The following is a 17,846-nucleotide window of genomic DNA, read 5'->3' on the forward strand; positions in this document are numbered from 1 at the left end:
TTTACCCTGCGAGTCCAGCTTGCGTGCTGCTGGAGTTGGTTGAGATGCCGCTCCCTGCGCCGTAGTTTGGTCCGAACCTGCATCGCCAGACTGCGATGGTGTGGTCGTCGTGTTGGGTTGACCGTCCAGCCTACAAAGCAGGCGTGCACTCAGTTATGGCAGCCTGCTACTTCGGCTAAGAAAGGAGCGTGAAATTTTGGGTTCAATTCATCCGAAGAGAGAATAGCCATGCACCCAGAAAGCCTCCCTAACGAAGCAGTAGCCCCAAATCCAAATAATGTGCAGTGTGTACTAGTGAGATGTTTTTAAACTGTTCAAAAAGTAAACTACCCATTTTGGCTCATTGAGTGGGCAGAGCTTGACAAGCAACACTACCTCTTTTGAACGTTATTCTTCTATGCAGTTACAGTTAAACCCTTTTACAAGAAACATGCACCGAGGACGATTTCTTGTCCCTTACATGAGATGTTTCTTAAAAGCTGGGCAGCATCTACACTCAAACCTTAGTATAACAAAGTTACTATTACAAAAAAATAAGTTCCTTATATCCCAAAAAGTTCATTGTAGAAGTTATTCCGAACACTGTCATCGATTGCAAGACTTGCGATTAATTTACTTTGTTGTAATCAATTTTTTTTTATATGATTTATGGGCAAGTTTGCCACGAACAAAGTGGGTATGTTAGTACATCTACTTTAAAGCAAAAAGCACAAATAGAATTTTTCAGCAAGTTACTGAAATACGGTACGGTATTACCGTATCGCTTTTCCTTTGAAGGCACCCAAACACCAAACGACTTTTTGAAAAATTACTGTGGGGTTGCCACGCCTCATGGTGGCCTGTGGCCTATGCATCATTAACGAAACATCTGTTGTCTGGCGGATGCACTGTCCCTAGAAAGGAGGAGTGCTATTCTACTGCCTTACTGCGTGTGCATACTGTATTTCCGTAACCCTACCGTGGGACAAGAAAAGTGACCGACGCAATCACAGAAGGTGGTGTCCTACTTCTCTAGTCCAGGATTTGTCGAAGCTTACCGTCCAGCCATGCACGCACACAAACACTAACGAAACGAAGTGAAAGACGAGATGCTGGCAGTTTTGAGAGATGACGTACCGGTGCTGCGAGTACAGGGAACAGTCGCCACCCTCGACAGGATCCAAGTTGTAGACATACAAGTAGCCATCGGCAGTGGCCACGAGTACCCTTGGTATCTTCTGAATTCTGCGAACAAGTAGTACAAAAAAAATCTTGCACTCCAAATGCGAATCGCTCTAAATGCGAAGTGCACTCCAAATGCGAATTAAATGCATAGTCAGTTATTGCCCCGCCATGGTGGTCTAGTGGCTAAGGTACTCGGCTGCTGACCTGCAGGTCGGGGGTTCAAATCCCGGCTGTGGCGGCTGCATTTCCGATGGAGGCGGAAATGTTGTAGGCCCGTGTACTCAGATTTGGGTGCACATTAAAAAACCCCAGGTGGTCAAAATTTCCGGAGCACTCCACTACGGCGTCTCTCATAATCAAATAGTGGTTTTGAGACGTTAAAACCCCACAAATCAATCAATCAATCAATAGTCAGTTATTAAAACTGTGCAACACCACTGATCCACAGGTCCCCCTTTCAAGCTGGCTGTCCCCAGAAAAGTAGATCCTCCCAACTCTCCAGCCTTTCTTGACCCCAGAGGGGGCTAAAGCTTTCGCCCTTTCTCTACCAACTTTAAATTTAGAACAAACTCCTTATGTTCTCTATAATTATAGCTTTATAAAATACTTTCAATCAATTTAGGTCTATAATGATCTAGTCCCTTCTAATCTCATAATTCTCTATGTGTCCATCTAGTAACGGACAGTCAATATTGGCCGCCGCTTATTGGCAGGACCTCAGTGAGCAACGAGTCTTGTCTCCAGTTTTCCTGCCAATTCATTCTGATGTCGCAAAGGTTTCACAACTTTCGATACAAGTAGAGGGATGGAACGTAGAGGAAAATAAGAGAGTGCGTCTGACGATGGCGATGAATGAAGTGTGTCAATAAATGCCTTTTTCCATTTTACTCTGGCTTTATTCCGATGAAAACATTCATTCTCACGTTTGCTATGCTCAAAGTACAACCCCGGACTATACGCAGGCTTTTACGGTGACCTATTAAAGATGTGGTCATCACTGGCTGCATTGAACTCTAGGTCATGGAACTATTCTGGAGGGAAAATCCATCAAGGAATAACCAGAATGAATTTAGCTTCCTGCTATGTTCTGGGATTTCTTCGGGCTCTTTTTCCGGCACACATATCAACCACTCAATTAGACCTGAATTTCTCTGAAACTTAACACAGCTCCATGAAGTACAGACTTGCCAAGTTTCTTTAACTAAATATCCTGTTACTATACATTTCGTGCACTTCCATTTAACCTAGGAAGCGTGCTGGGTTAGCTACATGTAGAGAGTTTACATGATATGTTATCACTTTCTCGGGTTACTGAATACACTACACTGCAATGGAAATGTCCATTAGATGGAAGCTTGAGATTAGCTTCCCTGAAATCGCCATTTCTGAGATGAGGTAAAAATATCTGGCTCTCAACCTCCACTAAACGTCCTGTGGAGTTAAATCACCAGCTCACCACAATGCGCATCCATGTTAACAAGTTCCAGTGCGCTTCACTTACGTGCTGAGGCAGCAGACTGTGCGCACCGACTGGAACGGAAGGTGGACCGTGGCGAACGACCGGCCCTGGTTGAACACGTCGGTGACCTGCGTGGGCAGGTAGGAAGCGCCCTGCACGATGGCCTTGCCCAGGTAGCCAAACCAGGTGCCGGGATCCTCGGCCACCCGGTTGGACTCCGGGTCCTCAAGCTTGAAGATATGCACTGTCTCAAAGTTGCTTGACGAGGCCAGGAACAGCGAGTCGGAGCTGAACGCCAACGAATAGATGTTCGCACACCTGCACGTGGTGGCGATCAGGACATAGAAATCTCTTAAACGGAACTGCTGCTCAAATGACAACTGCTTTCAGTACGATTGGTTTCACACTCGAATTCTACAAGCTTAATTATCTCTAATGGGAACTCCTGTTAAATTGAACCATTTTTAGTCCCTTCCGATTCCGTTAACTAGTCTACTGCACTTTAGAACAGCTGAGCACTGGGCAAGTTGGTAATCCACAATGACAGAAACTTGGTGAAAAAAAAAAAATGAGGACAAAGAAGGCACACACACAAGCCAACATCGGAACTGCAGGGTTAAAAAAATAACTCAATTATAATATCAATTATTCGGGCTCTTTTCAGTGTTTTCACCTCCATTTTTGTAACCCTGCATATTTGGTCAGTGCTTGTGCCTTCCTTGTCAGTTTTTTTTTTTCACACAGTTTACTTTAATGCTTAAGATGTTTGCAAGCCCAAGGCATGAAGTAAGAGCCTACACACCAAGACAAATCAAGCTATTGCTTTCCATACGAGACTGACGAAGCTTTGTCATTGACTTATTTAGAGATTACAGGTAATATTACCCACACCGAGAAGTGGCACAACTAGCAGCATCACCTGAAACATTTCCAGTTGTACAACAGCGCTAAAAAAAATTTCAGATAGTGAATTTGATGAGTCGTATTTGGTGTGATACTTGAAGCCACTTGGATCAACAGGAACTCTTTTACAGCACTTTAACACTGCTCGTTCTTTGTCTGTGTTCTGTCGTGCTAACTAAGAACGCAATCAAACTTGCCGAAGCTTTAACAGCAATCGTTGCATATCTTCGCCGACGTCTTGATGCGTATTCCTAAACCTTCAATAACTGTGCGTTTTACGTCCCGAAACCATGATAAAATTACGCAGAGCCTAAAGCCTTTCACTTCCATCGAATGGAGGCTGCAATGGCTGGGGTTAGATAATACAACTTTTGGGTTAGCAGCTGCGAACCGCTGCTAGACCATCACGACAGGTACCTTATCCTTTCTAATAAAAGTATGCTTCTAGAAAGTGTGTTCTGTGTCAAACTGGTGCCCTGCAAAACATTTTGCCACAGCAGTAGATAATTACCATGCTGTTAAACGAGATTAATCTCGCAGATTTTAGCTTGGTCAAAGAGTTTACGTACTGCATTTACACAATTTTCTTTTTATGATGACTGAAACTATTGTACTGAAGATGCTGCACAGAACTAACATTAATCAGAGCAGCAAGTACCGTATTTACTCGCATAATAGGCGCACTTTTTTTTCAGAAAATCCGGCTCGAAGTTAGGGGTGCGCCAATTACGCGGGGTAAAATTTTCGAAAATTTTTTCAACTCGGTTCTCGTGCTTTAAATCTGCACACTTGTCAAGTAAAAGGCAACTTTATCGTTTACCAATTAATTCAGCATAAAACAAACATACCTATGTACCTTTTAATGAACAAGCGAGAGCCGTCAACTGCACACACACACGTAAAATTTATTTACACAAAAGTCGTAGCTGTTCCTCCTTTTCCCTATTCGGAGTCCGAGTCGGAGATCACACATTCATCCTCGCCGAGCGGGGATTCGTTTTCGGTGTCCGAATCATCCGCACCCCACAACATGTCATCCTCACTCGCATCCAGTGCGTTCGAGATACCCGTCTTCTTGAAGCTTTTCCTGACGACTTCGTCGGAGATCGCCTGCCACGCTTCCACGATCCAAGCGCACAGCATTTCCACAGGCGGCCTCTTAATCTTACCACCTGTAGTCAGCTGATGTTGTCCTCCAGCCATCCAGGTGGTGTACAGCCTTCGAACATTGTCCTCGAAAGGTTTATTCAAGGACACGTCTAAAGGCTGCAGTATCGATGTGAGGCCACCCGGAATCACTGCCAGATCTGTGCGCAGCTCCTTTAGCTCATCTCGTACACGGTCTACTAGGTACCCACGAGAACTGTCCAGGACAAGCATGGACGGCACCAACAGACCACCCGGCCGCCGACCCCAGACTGTTTTTACCCAATCCACCATGAGTTCCGCGCTCATCCAGCCTTTTTCCTGGACTCTGACGTAGACGCCTTGAGGGAATTTTGCCTTTGAGAGCGTCTTACGTTTAAAAATAACGTAAGGCGGTAGCTTACGCCCATCTGCTGTCACCGCCAGCATTACGGTGCATCGTTGTTTATCAGCGCCAGACGTTCTGACGATGACGCTCCGTGCACCTTTCTCCTCCACTGTCGTGTTCCACGGCATATCAAAGCAAAGGGGGGTCTGATCAGCGTTGCCGATCTGGGACAAAATGAAGTCTTTCTGCTGTCGGAGCTTTATAACAAAACTGTGGAAGTCCACCACTTTGTCCTCATATGCTGCGGGCAAGCGCTTGCACAAGGTGGTCCGCCTTCGCAGTGCGAAGCCATGGCGCCGCATGAAACGAGTTGTCCATCCGGAGCTGGCTTTGAACTCTTTTGCTTCGATGCCCTGCGCTCGGGCTATTCTGCGCGCCTCAGTCTGCACAATATCTAACGACACGGCACAGCCGTCTTGTCGTAGCTCCCGTATATGCCGGACCAGTTGCTCTTCGACGTTCGGATACCTGCCGGTCTTGGCACCGCGGAAAGCCTGTCGTGTCTTCTTCGTCGCCTTAAGTTTTTCTTCTTGGTCCCTCCAGTACCGAATACTGGTTTCTCTAACGCCGAAATGCCTGCTTGCAGCCCGGTTGCCGTGCTCCAGCGCGTACTGCACTGCCTTCAGTTTAAACCCAGCCGTGTAGCTCGCGTACTTCCCCATGGTGGAACCAAAGTTCAATACACGACCACAACATACGCACACCGCTTGCAAAATGGCGTTTCTTTCTTTTTCTGTGATGGTGGTGATGGCGATCGAGCCCCCGGCGTTGTACACGTGACCTCCAAAAAGCGCAGCGATTTGGCGGGTATCAGTAATTGATGGAACAGCCGTTTTTTTGTTAGGTCGTTGCACTTCGAATTTTTTTTATTTGCTCGTCGATTTGCCTTCTTTTTTTCTTCAGGGTACGGGGACCGCGTTCCAACTGTACCGCTGGGGTGTAGAATCGTTTCTGATCACGGCCAAGCTCGGGGTGCGCCTATTATGCGCGGAATTAAAAAAAATTGAATTTTCCGCGACCAAACTAGGGGTGCGCCTATTATGTGAGTGCGCCGATTATGCGAGTAAATACGGTAAATACAATATTTTTCGGTGGAAGCAAAAAGCGACAACAAAAAAATTTTTACAGTGTTGTTAACTTTCAACAGTAAATGCGAGATTTTTCGAGCTCCCTTGAGGACTCCGACACTGTCCGCATAAATGAGTTCATGTTTTACTTTGCTCGAGTAGTTTGCCACAGGCACGCTCAACATAGCTGCAATGGCTTGCCAGTGCACTTGGGCATTTCAGATCCCATGCAGGCACTCGGTACTGAATACGTTCAGACCAACTAAAAGCTCCCCTACGTAAAAAAGCAAAAAAAAAAACTTTGTATGTTGGGTCTAGGGCACCCACAGAGGACAATGTATTTCATTTTTATCGATAAGAAGCTATGTAGGACTCAGTAGACGGCTTTAAAATCTATGATGTCACAGTGTTTAGTGTGGGAATCGCAAGGCAGCCTCTTCACCCGCATTTCTGTTTCGCGGGTTTTCTCGCTTACCAAGTGTCCTGTCGCGGTAAGAGTGGTGTCTTCGGGATTGTGAAATTGTACCTTCCTAATAAATCCTTTCCCTCTTTAATTCCCTTTTAACGAATCGACGAGCTTAAGGCTAGGCTTTTTGCAAGAGCTCTTTTCCCCCCAACGCGACTTTCTGTCTTCCGAGAAGGCGCAATCCCCTACTCACCGCTTCATGCCCCTCCGGAACTCGTACAACTTCTGTCCGTCCGCAACACCGAAAACTCGTATGACCGTGCCCTGAAAAAGTTAGGCTTGAGTTGGCTTAGTTCACTTAGTTTTCATTACGCACGGCACTCAAAAGCGCGAAGCACACAAACCTTTTCCGAAGCCGTAGCGATAAGCGTCCCCACGGAGTTGAAAGCTAGGGCTGCCAGTTTGCTGTCATGCGCCGGGATCATCACCTTGGCTTGCTGAAAAGAAAAGCACGTGTTGATTTTATCAAAGGACGTAACATATTTGCCTGTCAATTACTTGCATCTCCATACAGGCACCCCATTTATGTTTTGATCTAGAGTGCCATACAGGAGCACAAAACGTTGCAAGTAAAAGTGCAAATATTTGTACAGTACACGGCTGTGTCCCCATTCAAAATTTCAAAGAGACTTTAATTGAATCATGCCAAGTGATTCTGTGACAAAAAAGAAAGACTGCAACAAAAAGCTCTTTTTAAAACAGCTTGAGCGAGTGACGGAGGCTCGCACTCACCAGGTTGAGGGCATCAAAGATCTGGACCTCGCCAATCTTGTCAGATCCTGGGTATGCCAGGTAGCAGTTGTCACTGGAGGGCGACAGGGCGCACAGGCCGTCCGGATTGGGCGGAGTCTCGCGAATTGTGTGCAGCACCTGAAACCATGGCCAGGCCTGATTTCCCGGAAGGAAATTCACGCAATGCTACACGATGAATGAAACGGCACCCTTTTCAACCAAACAGAAAACTGCGCATTTCAAACGACGCAGGAGTTAGTGGTCGCTGGACGGCAACGTCTTGTGCGGAATGGATCACCTCCTAGACGGCACGGAGAGGCGACAGGTAGCAGCTTCAAGTCAGCCAATAGTTTTGCTGGGGCTCCAGGAGCAAGGCAGTTCGTTGGACATTGTCTATGCACTGCCGAGTTGTGCACACCACGGAGTTTGCTACAATATTAACCAGAGAAAACTGTAGCGCTGCAATTGTTCAGCCAATACGAGAATGATAGGTTAGGTAGCACATGAATTTGCATAGTCTTCGTGCTGCAGCTTCGAATACACTGGTGGCTTTGTGTGGTGCCGTGTTTTGGCTTTTGTTCGTTGAAAAAAAAAACAAATGAAACAGCTCGTTGATTTCTTAGGCAGACTTCAAACGGTGACCAGAAAAAGATAATTGTGGAAAACAAAGCGAGACTGATGAACTTTCGTCGAATTTCCTCTTGCAACAGAGCGACTGCAGTCACGCAGACGCGAGAGAATGAAGCATCACGCATCGCAACTACCATAGACATAAACGTCCCATTTCCGTCTTGTGTGTTTTTATGAAGATCTACAATGCGATCGGAGGCATGCTATAGATAGCTTTAGAGACCCTCGAGAAGAGACGACTTTCGGTTCGTTCTATGTTACAGCATCTTTAAACTTCATCACTGTCAAGTTTTCATGACGTAGCGCTAATTGAGCTCGTGCATTACGATAGCACAGGAATGCATGCACAGTTGCAAACTGGTGGCAGTACATAAGAGTCAAGAGAAGTGGTACTGATGTGCAGTAACGTCTGAAGCTTTCGAAAAAGAAAAAAAAAGGTGGGAAAGGAAAGACAGAAGAGTGTGATGAGAAATTCATAAATAGGGTGTGTGTGCAGGAGAAGTGGTTTTGACAAGTGGAGTCAACTTTCACAAAAAAGTAAACCCTCACTCTGCTGCCCAGAGCACCTAGTTCTTGACAAGATGCAAAGCATGTGAGCACCTTCAGTTAAAAGCACCATAAGTGATTACGTCCATCATTTTTCCTGCACTGGTTCGAACGTTATCTACACGACTGAGTGTTCATATTGTCACAAACAGTGCACTTGCGAAATGAGACAACCTGTTAATGGTAGATTAAATGGGCGTCACGGGGGCACTGCAAAAAAATTGCTGAAAGCAGTGGCACAGCATTTTAACAGACAACCGCATTACAACAGACCTCCATAGCAAAGACAATTTTCGTCTGTTGTAAAAGGAATATGTAAAATCAATAGGATGTAAAATAAAAGTGATAGACACTCAATTGGTCTGTTATAACCAGAGGGAATTACTAGTCAGGAACGGGTTTACACTTAGTTTCACACTTTCCGTTAATACAAACGGAAATGGACAAAGAAAGACATAGAAGAGTAAAGATCAAGAGAGAAAGAGAAACAAAAAAAAGAGATGCAAGAGAAGAACAAGCAAGAAATAGAGAGATATGGAAAGTAAAGAAGTAGAAACAGAGCACACATTCCTAGCCAAGCCAGAACCAGTTCAGTTCTGACCAGCTCCGCTGCGCCTAAGCCTTGTGGGACTCACCGAATGCTGCGCAACTTTCTCGCTACAAACACATTCCAGCCAAAAGACTCGCGGCATATACCTTCATGTCCCGAATGTTGTGTATGTAGAGGCTCTCCTCGAGGCACACAACAAGGCGCGCCCGGTTGAGCCGCACGGCCAGGATGCTATTGCTGTAGGAGTAATTGCAGATCTCGGACTCCTTCTTGAAGTGGCACATCTTGAGCTTCCGCAGGGACGCCGTGCTGACGAGGGACACCAGGCTGGACAGGAAGAGGCGCTCGACCAGGGCCATGCCTTCCTCTTCTGCAAAGAGGACAGCAAAACTGCGTACTCGCATTTCACACATAGCGTACACCATTCTGGAGGCTAGCGAGACATTTTGCAGCCGATGAGCCTATGTGTTCGCAGTAACAAATACAATCATACCTCGACATAACAAACCCGGGCACAACGAAATATTGGTTATAACGAAGTATATCACGAATCGTCTTGCAATAGTTATACATTACTACTCAAAATATATTCTTCTTTTCCTTTCTAGGCTCTGTATTAAATGAGCATGTTTTGCAACTTAAAAGAAAACAAACCCCCTTGTACAGTTCTTGCTACACGGCTGGATCGGTTTACATGTTTATGTTTTTATTCTTCAACTTGTAGGATGTCGAGACACGTCATGCAGAGACGCATGCTCCACTCGCACTGGCGTTTACGACGACAAGAGCTGACCGCGAGAGGCACGGAGTGATACAATTTGCTGACCGAACTACTTGCATAGCTTCCACAGCGTTGCACCTGATAAGTGAAACTGAGAGTAACTTCCATTACTGTGGTACACTAGCCTTTCATCCGTGCAAGGAGGAAGTAGTGCTAAGTGAATTCTGTTGTAATCATAAGCACTTTTCCCCAGTTAATATATCTCCAATGCTCACTAAACTAAAAGTTCGATCTCCCTGTACAAAGTATTTGGTTTGCCACAGCAGTGACGCTAGCACCTTATGTGCGATGTCAGTAAGTTTCAGCAACACGAACATATGTCTAAGGGGAAATCTACCGAAATATGTGAAAGAGACTTGACGTCAACTAAACGAACAAATCTAACTGGATGGGGCACTTAAGCAGATCCTCTCTCAGTGGGACAGCAACGACTGAGGGGCAGTGCTTATTCATTTGTTAGGTTGTAACTGGCTACAGTATTTAGATCAAGGTATAGACTCATCTATTTCACCTTAGCACGATTGTTTGTTGGCAGAGTTTGCATGATATCCTAAGAATGCTATGGATGAGGACGCATGAGGCGTATGCGATCACACAAGCATTCATGCTGTACTCTTCGCTAACACGAGGACTTTTGCCAAGTTTGCCTTTTGTGTCCTTTTCGATGCTCTTTCAACGCCATCTTTAAGGCCTTTAGGCATTGCAAATGATGAAAGTGGGTCACGAAACAAGACCAATGAATCACTGATTGTTTGTTGTTGCAACTTAGCGACATAACTAACCTGCATTCGGCAATCCAGGTGAAGCGTGCAGAAGATAGAAGTATTGAATTGGATGCTGCATCCATTCTATTGTCTGTTTCACAAAACTTGGTCTGTACACTGTTTTCGACACTTGAATCGCTACACCTTTAAGTGAAAGAAGTCCACAGCTTCCTCTTTAAAGAATAGCCGCCCTGGAGCCTTCCGGCAGTATGAGTCTGCTGCACCAGCCTTGGTAAACTAAGCTCTCTACAAGACTGCACAATACTTTAAGTTTTATTAAATGCCATCTTCTCTGCTTGCTGTAGCTAGTAAGGTCAGAGCTACTATCTCAACACATTCTAGCTTAATTTAAAGATAAAAGGATTCAATTTGTTGTCCACACAATCGGAAGAAAAAAAAAAGTAAGTGAACACAACCAAGCACTCACCATTTTCATATATCTGTTCAAGCTTGTCCACATTTCCTAGGGAGAAAAACTTGTAACCTGTGTGTGTTCCAACCGAGAGCGCCCTTGAGAGAAAAGAAAAAAATGTTGGATTAGGTTCCAGATTACACATAGGCTAAACGTAATTTTTTAAACTCTTTCATGCACAGCACTCTCTTTTTGGTAAGAAACAGTTTATTTGAAAAAAAAAATGGCAAAATATTTTAAAGAAGATCACTTTTTCATAAGTTTTCTTAGTTAAATAAATATGGGGTGGTCACTTTCTGTGCAAGTACAACACTTCATTTTTATAGTCCTTCATGATAGCTACTCTTGCAACATGCTTTCCCGGTATCAACATAGTAGGAACAGCACATACTCATATATCTAAGAGTACATCTCGAGTCCACTGTCTAACGCGCATTGAGGACAAACGGCAGCCAGAGTAAAGCAAACGTAACATGTCACATTGAAGCCCAAACGAAGTAGCGCCATCTGTGCCGGATTGCCGAAAGCTTTAAAGTATGCGTCATCCAAAATCAGACACACAGGGTTCACATGCTTCAAAAGGAAAAAATTAAGAACAGGTGGTTACCTGGGGTGACCACCAAGCTGGAAAGAGTTAAACAAAGAGCACAATATTGCCACACACAATATTGTCGTACTTCTGAGAGCACAACCTTAGAGAAAACTTGGAATGCTGGATACGACTTCTTGCTTACATAGCGCTAGTGTTCAACAGAATGTTGGGCATACTAGAGCGAGCATGCCTGAACAAGTAGGTATGAAGAAGATTAAAGGTTGTTGATTTAGTTGTGTCCAGAGTATAGGTACAAAGACTGCTAAAAATAGTATGCTGTGGCCTGCGACACTGATTAATTTCGTTAGAGGCAGTTTTTACCCACTATCTAATCTCTCAAGGTTATCGCACTGTGTGTAGGAAAGACAAGACTATCCCTACACTGCAGTACTATCACTGGTGTATGTTGGAGAAGGTACACAGGCTGCAACATTGATTAGACAAGGAATCTGTGGGCGAATCAACAACAATGTTCCCAGACTTTTTAGATATGTGCAAGTGTGCATATCACAGCACGCTGAAAGATTGTGCAGCGATGGTTGGTTAGTTATATCCTAATAAAGAACTGTTTGCTGCGCAGCTTTGGCATTGACTGCTTCAACGTTGTGACAGAACCCCAAGCACTTTGCCTCCTGGGATAATTCCATGCATCTTTCTCATCAAGGTCATACTTTCTGGTGAACAAGGTTAAGAAAGATTGATTGATTGATATGTGGGGTTTAACGTCCCAAAACCACCATATGATTATGAGAGACGCTGCAGTAGAGGGCTTTGAATATTTCGACCACCTGGGGTTCTTTAAAGGGCCACTCACCAGGCTCCATACCTAATTAAGACCGTGGAAGTTATTGGGTGTTGGAGGAATGTTTTGCCACAAACAATTTTTGAATCTGTTCATTACGAGCTGCGAAAACTGTTTTTTGGAAGCGGTGCGAAACGAGGATGAGAGGAGGCGAGCTTGGAACCTTTGCCGCTCCTCCGCATAACCTTCGCAAGCCGATTCTCTTTCCTACCCTCTCCGGCATCCAACCAAGGGGTCACGTGCGCATGACGTGACCGAACAAGCCCAACCCCCGTGCACACGAGCGGCTTTTTTTTTTAAGACGATAGTCTTTTTAGGGGGCCTTCGCCGAATAAATTTTGGTGTCTGTCTGTACATTTGTCTGTCCGCCCTAACGATACCTCAAACGGCACCAAACGGCCAACCCTATTCGCAGCGCCCACCAATATTGCTAAAGGTTTAGCGTTCATAGTTCTGCGATTATCAATCAAAAAGCAATTATTGTGGATATCTGAGGTGCCATAACAACACTTCGAAGTTTTGTATGTCTGCATTCATACTAGAAGAGGCACACACAAGTAACTATAAGGATAGAAAAGGCACACACAAGTAACTATAAGGAATGTAGCATTTATCGCGCTGCGCTGACAGTGCAACGCGATGCTCAAAAATGTGTTTCCAACGCTTTGCTACGACGTCAAGGTAGTGGCACCTGCCCGTTGCTTTGCGTTGTACACGTTATCACCTCCGAGACTCGCGCGCACCTTTCTCCGCGGGCTGCACGCCTTCGTTTTTTAAGATAATTGCCAGATGGCGCTTGTGCCTAACGTGCCTCAATGCGTTCGTTCGCTTCCGCTACACACTCGAGCCACTCTAACCCAGCGCCTCCAGAATACCATTCATCGATTTCTTGTGCAGAACATCAAATAAATTTTTTGTTCACTCTCTCCAGACGCAAGACTATCGTCTTTCGACTACATTTGCGGTGTAACATGCAAATTTGAACCAATTTTTTTTTAACCATGCAGCGTTATTTCGTGTCGTGGCCTACCGCTTGTTTCTGCGGAGTAATTCGGAAACGCTGGCTTGGATGCGGTAAAATAGATGAGCACAATGAGTGCGCATACGCGTAGGAGCGTACCACGGCTGTAGCCTGCTCAATGCGCTGAACGCGGGGACACGAACTCTGGCAAATTAGCCCCTCATCTCGTTGCAATTCACGGGGGCAAATAAAAGAAAGAATGCTCACATTCCCTTATTGTGTCTCATTAATTATCTAGAGATTTATAATTCTCTTCAAGCCACAAATACATAAACTACGCATGTTACGTTAAATAATTTTCACTGTGTCACGTGCCACTGTTGGCAACGTCAGAGCATAGTAGTCTAAGTAGATGACCGTCACTACATTGCCGTGTACGTATGGCCAGTCATACGCGCACGTCATGCCCTCATCCACTGTGCGTGCACCCGTAAAAGGAAGAGAGAGCAGCGTTCATCTTGAAATTTGACCCATTTTCGTGGCGCGTAGCATTGCAAATTTTGGCATATGTGATCATGAACGCCTCATCTATGCACTGCGCTTGTCAGCTGAAAATTGTCAAACCTGGTGAGTGGCCCTTTAACGTGCACCCAAATCTGAGCACACTGGCCTACAACATTTCCGCCTCCAACGGAAATGCAGCCGCCGCAGCCGAGATTCCATCCCGACACCTACGGCTCAGCAGCCGAGTACCTTAGCCACCAGACCACCACGGTGGGGCCAAGGTTAAGAAAGGGAAATAGACATTGTTCATTGGTGTTAATTGGTTAAGGTGAACAAGGTGTTTCGCAAGGGTGTACCACATTCACATCATATTCTACAGACCTTTTCAAAGGAGAGAAGGAGCACCTCTTTTTTATGTCACATAGGTGTACGAAGGCTGACACGACTACCCAGGCAGTTAACTTTTAGGGGTCACTCATTTACCACAGCCCGGAGGTCCGTATGGTAGAGTCGAAGGAGCACTCTTTGGAAAGGGTGTACAAATGTGCACAGTTTGAACATTTAAACAGGGAGAGTTACTTTCATCAATCCAACTCGTGTTACTTTTAAGATAAGAGTGTCTGTAAACCAAACCAAAGTGAAAAGCAGATGCCATCGCCGCGCTGACACTTCCACGAGTTGGTTCAGTGTAGAGTGAGGCAGTAACAGTGCAAACACAACCCCCACAAGAGAGACGACATGGACACACAGCGCTTGTGTGTCCTGTCATCACTCTTGTGGAACCATTTATGCCTTCAGAATTCAGACCAAGAATTGAAACGATTCAGTCCGCTAGCATGAAAGGAAGCGAAGGTGCCCTAAGAGAGTTGGAAAGACTATACTAGCTGGCAGCATCTTAACACCACTGACCTTGTCTGAGTGGCAAGCTGATAGGGCAGTTTGATACTAGATGAAACAACAAACATCCGCCACGACTGCGTGGAATACCCAGCACAGTCAATGCTGGCAGAGCAGCTTATCTAGAGCCTCTTTTATATTTTCATTGGGTAACTGCTACAAGTATTTTTGGAGTTTACCCATGGCGCCATAAATTGTAATTTTCGTGTAGTAAAGAGGCATCCGCTATGCCATTCTTTGGAGAAGTGTGGTACCCGCTACACATTTGCAAGGAATTTTGTGCAATCTTTTTGATACTGTGGCTGATGACCAAGAATTGTGGCTGAAGCTTTTGTTATAGATTGGAGCATTCGACGACGCACTCGATACACAATTGTCGTTGTGTGATGCCCGATTTTTCTTTTTCTGTTTTAAAATGCTCAATTACTCATCAACATGATTCCTTTCCAGACATGAAGCCTGCCTATTGTGCTTGAAACTCCATTGCAAAGTGACAAGTGCAGCTCTGTGGTAGAATAATGAACCGGCATGCAGGAGGCCCAGGTTCGAGACCTAATTTGTGCTCGGCGTTTTTTTTTTTTTAATGCGAAGCAGCGACTAGCCTGTGTAACGCTGTCCCTCCATACGAGTGACGTTACGCTCCCCTCGCAGTGCGCGCTGACGTCATTCTCACTCGCCTGACACACGCGTTTTCCAAATTCAAGGGTTTTCAGGGACCTGTCCGCACCCTGGCACAGTCATCCAAGCTGCAGCTTGTTTATGGACTATATGGTAACTGCTTGCATGATTTTAATTAATTTCACAAAGGTCACCACGTCCAGCTATGTATATGACCCGTGTTTTTTACTATCAGAAAACAGTATTTCAGCTGACCTTTTCTGTCCGAAATTGGGACACGTGGCGCTGAATGTTTGTAAATACCGTTAAACCATTCTGTAATGTCGTGGATCGGGCTATCATCCGGTTAACGCAACTGACCACATTCGCGCGAGGGCGCGACGCATGCCAGTGGGTGGCACGATTGTGTAAGATGGTGCACGACGTGTGCAATGGTGTTTGCGGTAAGCCTCACTTCAAGGCGAATGGTCAGTGAACGCCGACAATGACAAAAGAAAAAAAAAATGACGACGTTCAAGTGAGAACGGCCGCCCGTATACAGTCAGACCCCTCGGTGCCCAGCGCCTTTCTTTTCCGAGTCAAGGACTTTTCAAACAGGCGCGCACAGTTTTTCATTCGGTCGTGGTCGCGTCGCACTGCCAAAAAATATAACAAAGTCCCGGGAAGAGAGGCAGGCCTCTCGCAAAACTCTCCGGCAACGAAGGACAAAACAGGCAAATCGAAACCGAACGGGAACCAGCTTGGAACGTCGCGGTTTTTCTGGCGAAACTGCAGCCCGCGTAGAAGTCGCGCGATCGTACTGAGCAGCGCAGGTTTGACGTTTCTCGTTTTTTTTTTTTTTTTTTTGTCGTCTTGCTCTTACACGGTATGCAAGTGCGCGCACGCACCAACAAAACCACACGCCGCACAAGAAAGTCAGCAACAGCAGAACAAGGGAGAAAGGAGCGTTCCGCTGGGTACGGGGGAGGGCGCGATAACAGCTGACCGTCGCTGACGCATCGGAACGGGAAACGGGACCCGTGACGACGCGTCCGTGCAAACTACGGCGGAAAACAAACAAACAAAGGAAAAAGACGTGATAACGTCACATAGTCGCCTACCCGTCTCTTACATCAGCCCCGCGAATCGCCCGCAGGGGCGCTGACATATGACAGATTAATAACGCGATACAGTAAGCGCGGGCTCGTTTCAAGGCTAAGGGCTTCCAACGCGAGAAGGGTGTGTTGTTGCTGCTTTTTCTTTCAGGCTGGTTGCGAACCGCTCCGCAGGGACCTTGGGGCGCAGGTGCAGAGAAAAGACGATCGGTGACTTGGGAGCGAGAGAACCAAGCGTCTCGAAACCTCTGGCGCTGTCCTAGTTACCTTGGCCACTGCCCGGGGCTGGGATTGCCCTTCACACGGGCGATCCAGCTGGGTTTGTTGCATTCGGACGGCGGAAGGAAAGGAGAGTGGGAGCACGGGCGACAAGCCAAAGCGGGCTGGGCGATTCACAACAATAAACGTAGCCGAGCGAGAGTGGTTGCTCGATGCGCGACTATGGAATATGCGCGCTGCAAAACGCTTGCACGGCCCTCAGTCAACAAACAAAGCGGAGGGGGAGGGTGGCTTGCTTTGCTGATAGCGGAGTTAATCGATGCCGCAGCAGTGTTTACTTCGCACTCATCCGAGCCTCGTACAAGCGGTCATGTAAAGTGGGGGGTCGCTCAACCGCAAGAAAACAGCAAAGCACAGTGCGATGAGGATACATGTTTCGGTAGCGAACGCAAGGGAAAGCGCAGCTCTCATTTTCGGAGGGGAGTCCAAATACGGAGAGCGCTCTCCGAGATATGCGCGGTCTTGCCAAATCCTTCACGCAACAGCGGGCCGAAGCCAGCAGTGACGGGGGATCCCCATCGTCGAAATGTAGACACACTTCACTCATCCCCAGCGTTTGCACAATTCGCGGAAGGGCCAGGCGGAACGAGACGCCCGAAATGAGAGAAAAAACTTACGTGCCGTCTTGGTTGAAATTCACGTAGTTAATGTATGGGGTGTGTTCACCCCCTTCCGCGGCTAGATTCATGAGTCCGCCGACGCCTTGCTTCACTCCCTCGCCGATATTGTTGAGGTTCGTCGCTAGACTTTGCATGGACGCGCAAACATCGTCACCCACACCACAACACAAAGATGCGCGCTGTGAAAGCAGGCCCCCGAACACAGCAGCGATGTAGCTCGCGTCAGCTGAGTGTTGTGTATGGCTGATGGCTAATGGCTACGACACAAATCGCCAGTCCGATATGCAGCCGTTCATTGGCTCGCGCAGCGTTGATGTCACGTTCATCGCATCGGACGTCACTCACCACGACAGTGGCGGCACCCGCGAAGTGGCGAAAGAAATACGCTTCCGGCCTTCAAGATTTTACCGGCTCGTCGGCGCAATCTCTGAGGCTACGCTAGGTGCAGTTTTTACGTTTTCGCGCTAATGG

General features: G+C 46.4%; 1 protein-coding gene across 4 annotated transcripts in view; it reads right to left on the reverse strand.

Annotated features, from left to right (window-relative positions):
• Positions 1-17,629, reverse strand: part of Atg18a (Autophagy-related 18a) — a 34,900-nt gene extending 17,271 nt beyond the window's left edge. For 3 of the 4 annotated variants that reach the window (XM_037431148.2, XM_037431149.2, XM_037431147.2), the window contains exons 1-9: positions 17,373-17,629; positions 11,024-11,106; positions 9,198-9,421; positions 7,326-7,463; positions 6,938-7,030; positions 6,787-6,857; positions 2,666-2,941; positions 1,117-1,224; positions 6-130 (exon numbers count right to left, since the gene is read on the reverse strand). In XM_037431148.2, coding sequence (XP_037287045.2) covers positions 6-130; positions 1,117-1,224; positions 2,666-2,941; positions 6,787-6,857; positions 6,938-7,030; positions 7,326-7,463; positions 9,198-9,421; positions 11,024-11,106; positions 17,373-17,509 — 1,255 coding nt within the window. In that variant the 5' untranslated portion in view covers positions 17,510-17,629. The remainder of the gene's footprint in view (positions 1-5; positions 131-1,116; positions 1,225-2,665; positions 2,942-6,786; positions 6,858-6,937; positions 7,031-7,325; positions 7,464-9,197; positions 9,422-11,023; positions 11,107-17,372) is intronic. The other variant, XM_037431150.2, reaches the window with a different exon arrangement.
• Positions 17,630-17,846: the final 217 nt, after the last annotated feature.

This window comes from Rhipicephalus microplus, chromosome 7, assembly GCF_043290135.1.
Source record: "Rhipicephalus microplus isolate Deutch F79 chromosome 7, USDA_Rmic, whole genome shotgun sequence".
NCBI classification, from domain to species: domain Eukaryota; kingdom Metazoa; phylum Arthropoda; class Arachnida; order Ixodida; family Ixodidae; genus Rhipicephalus; species Rhipicephalus microplus.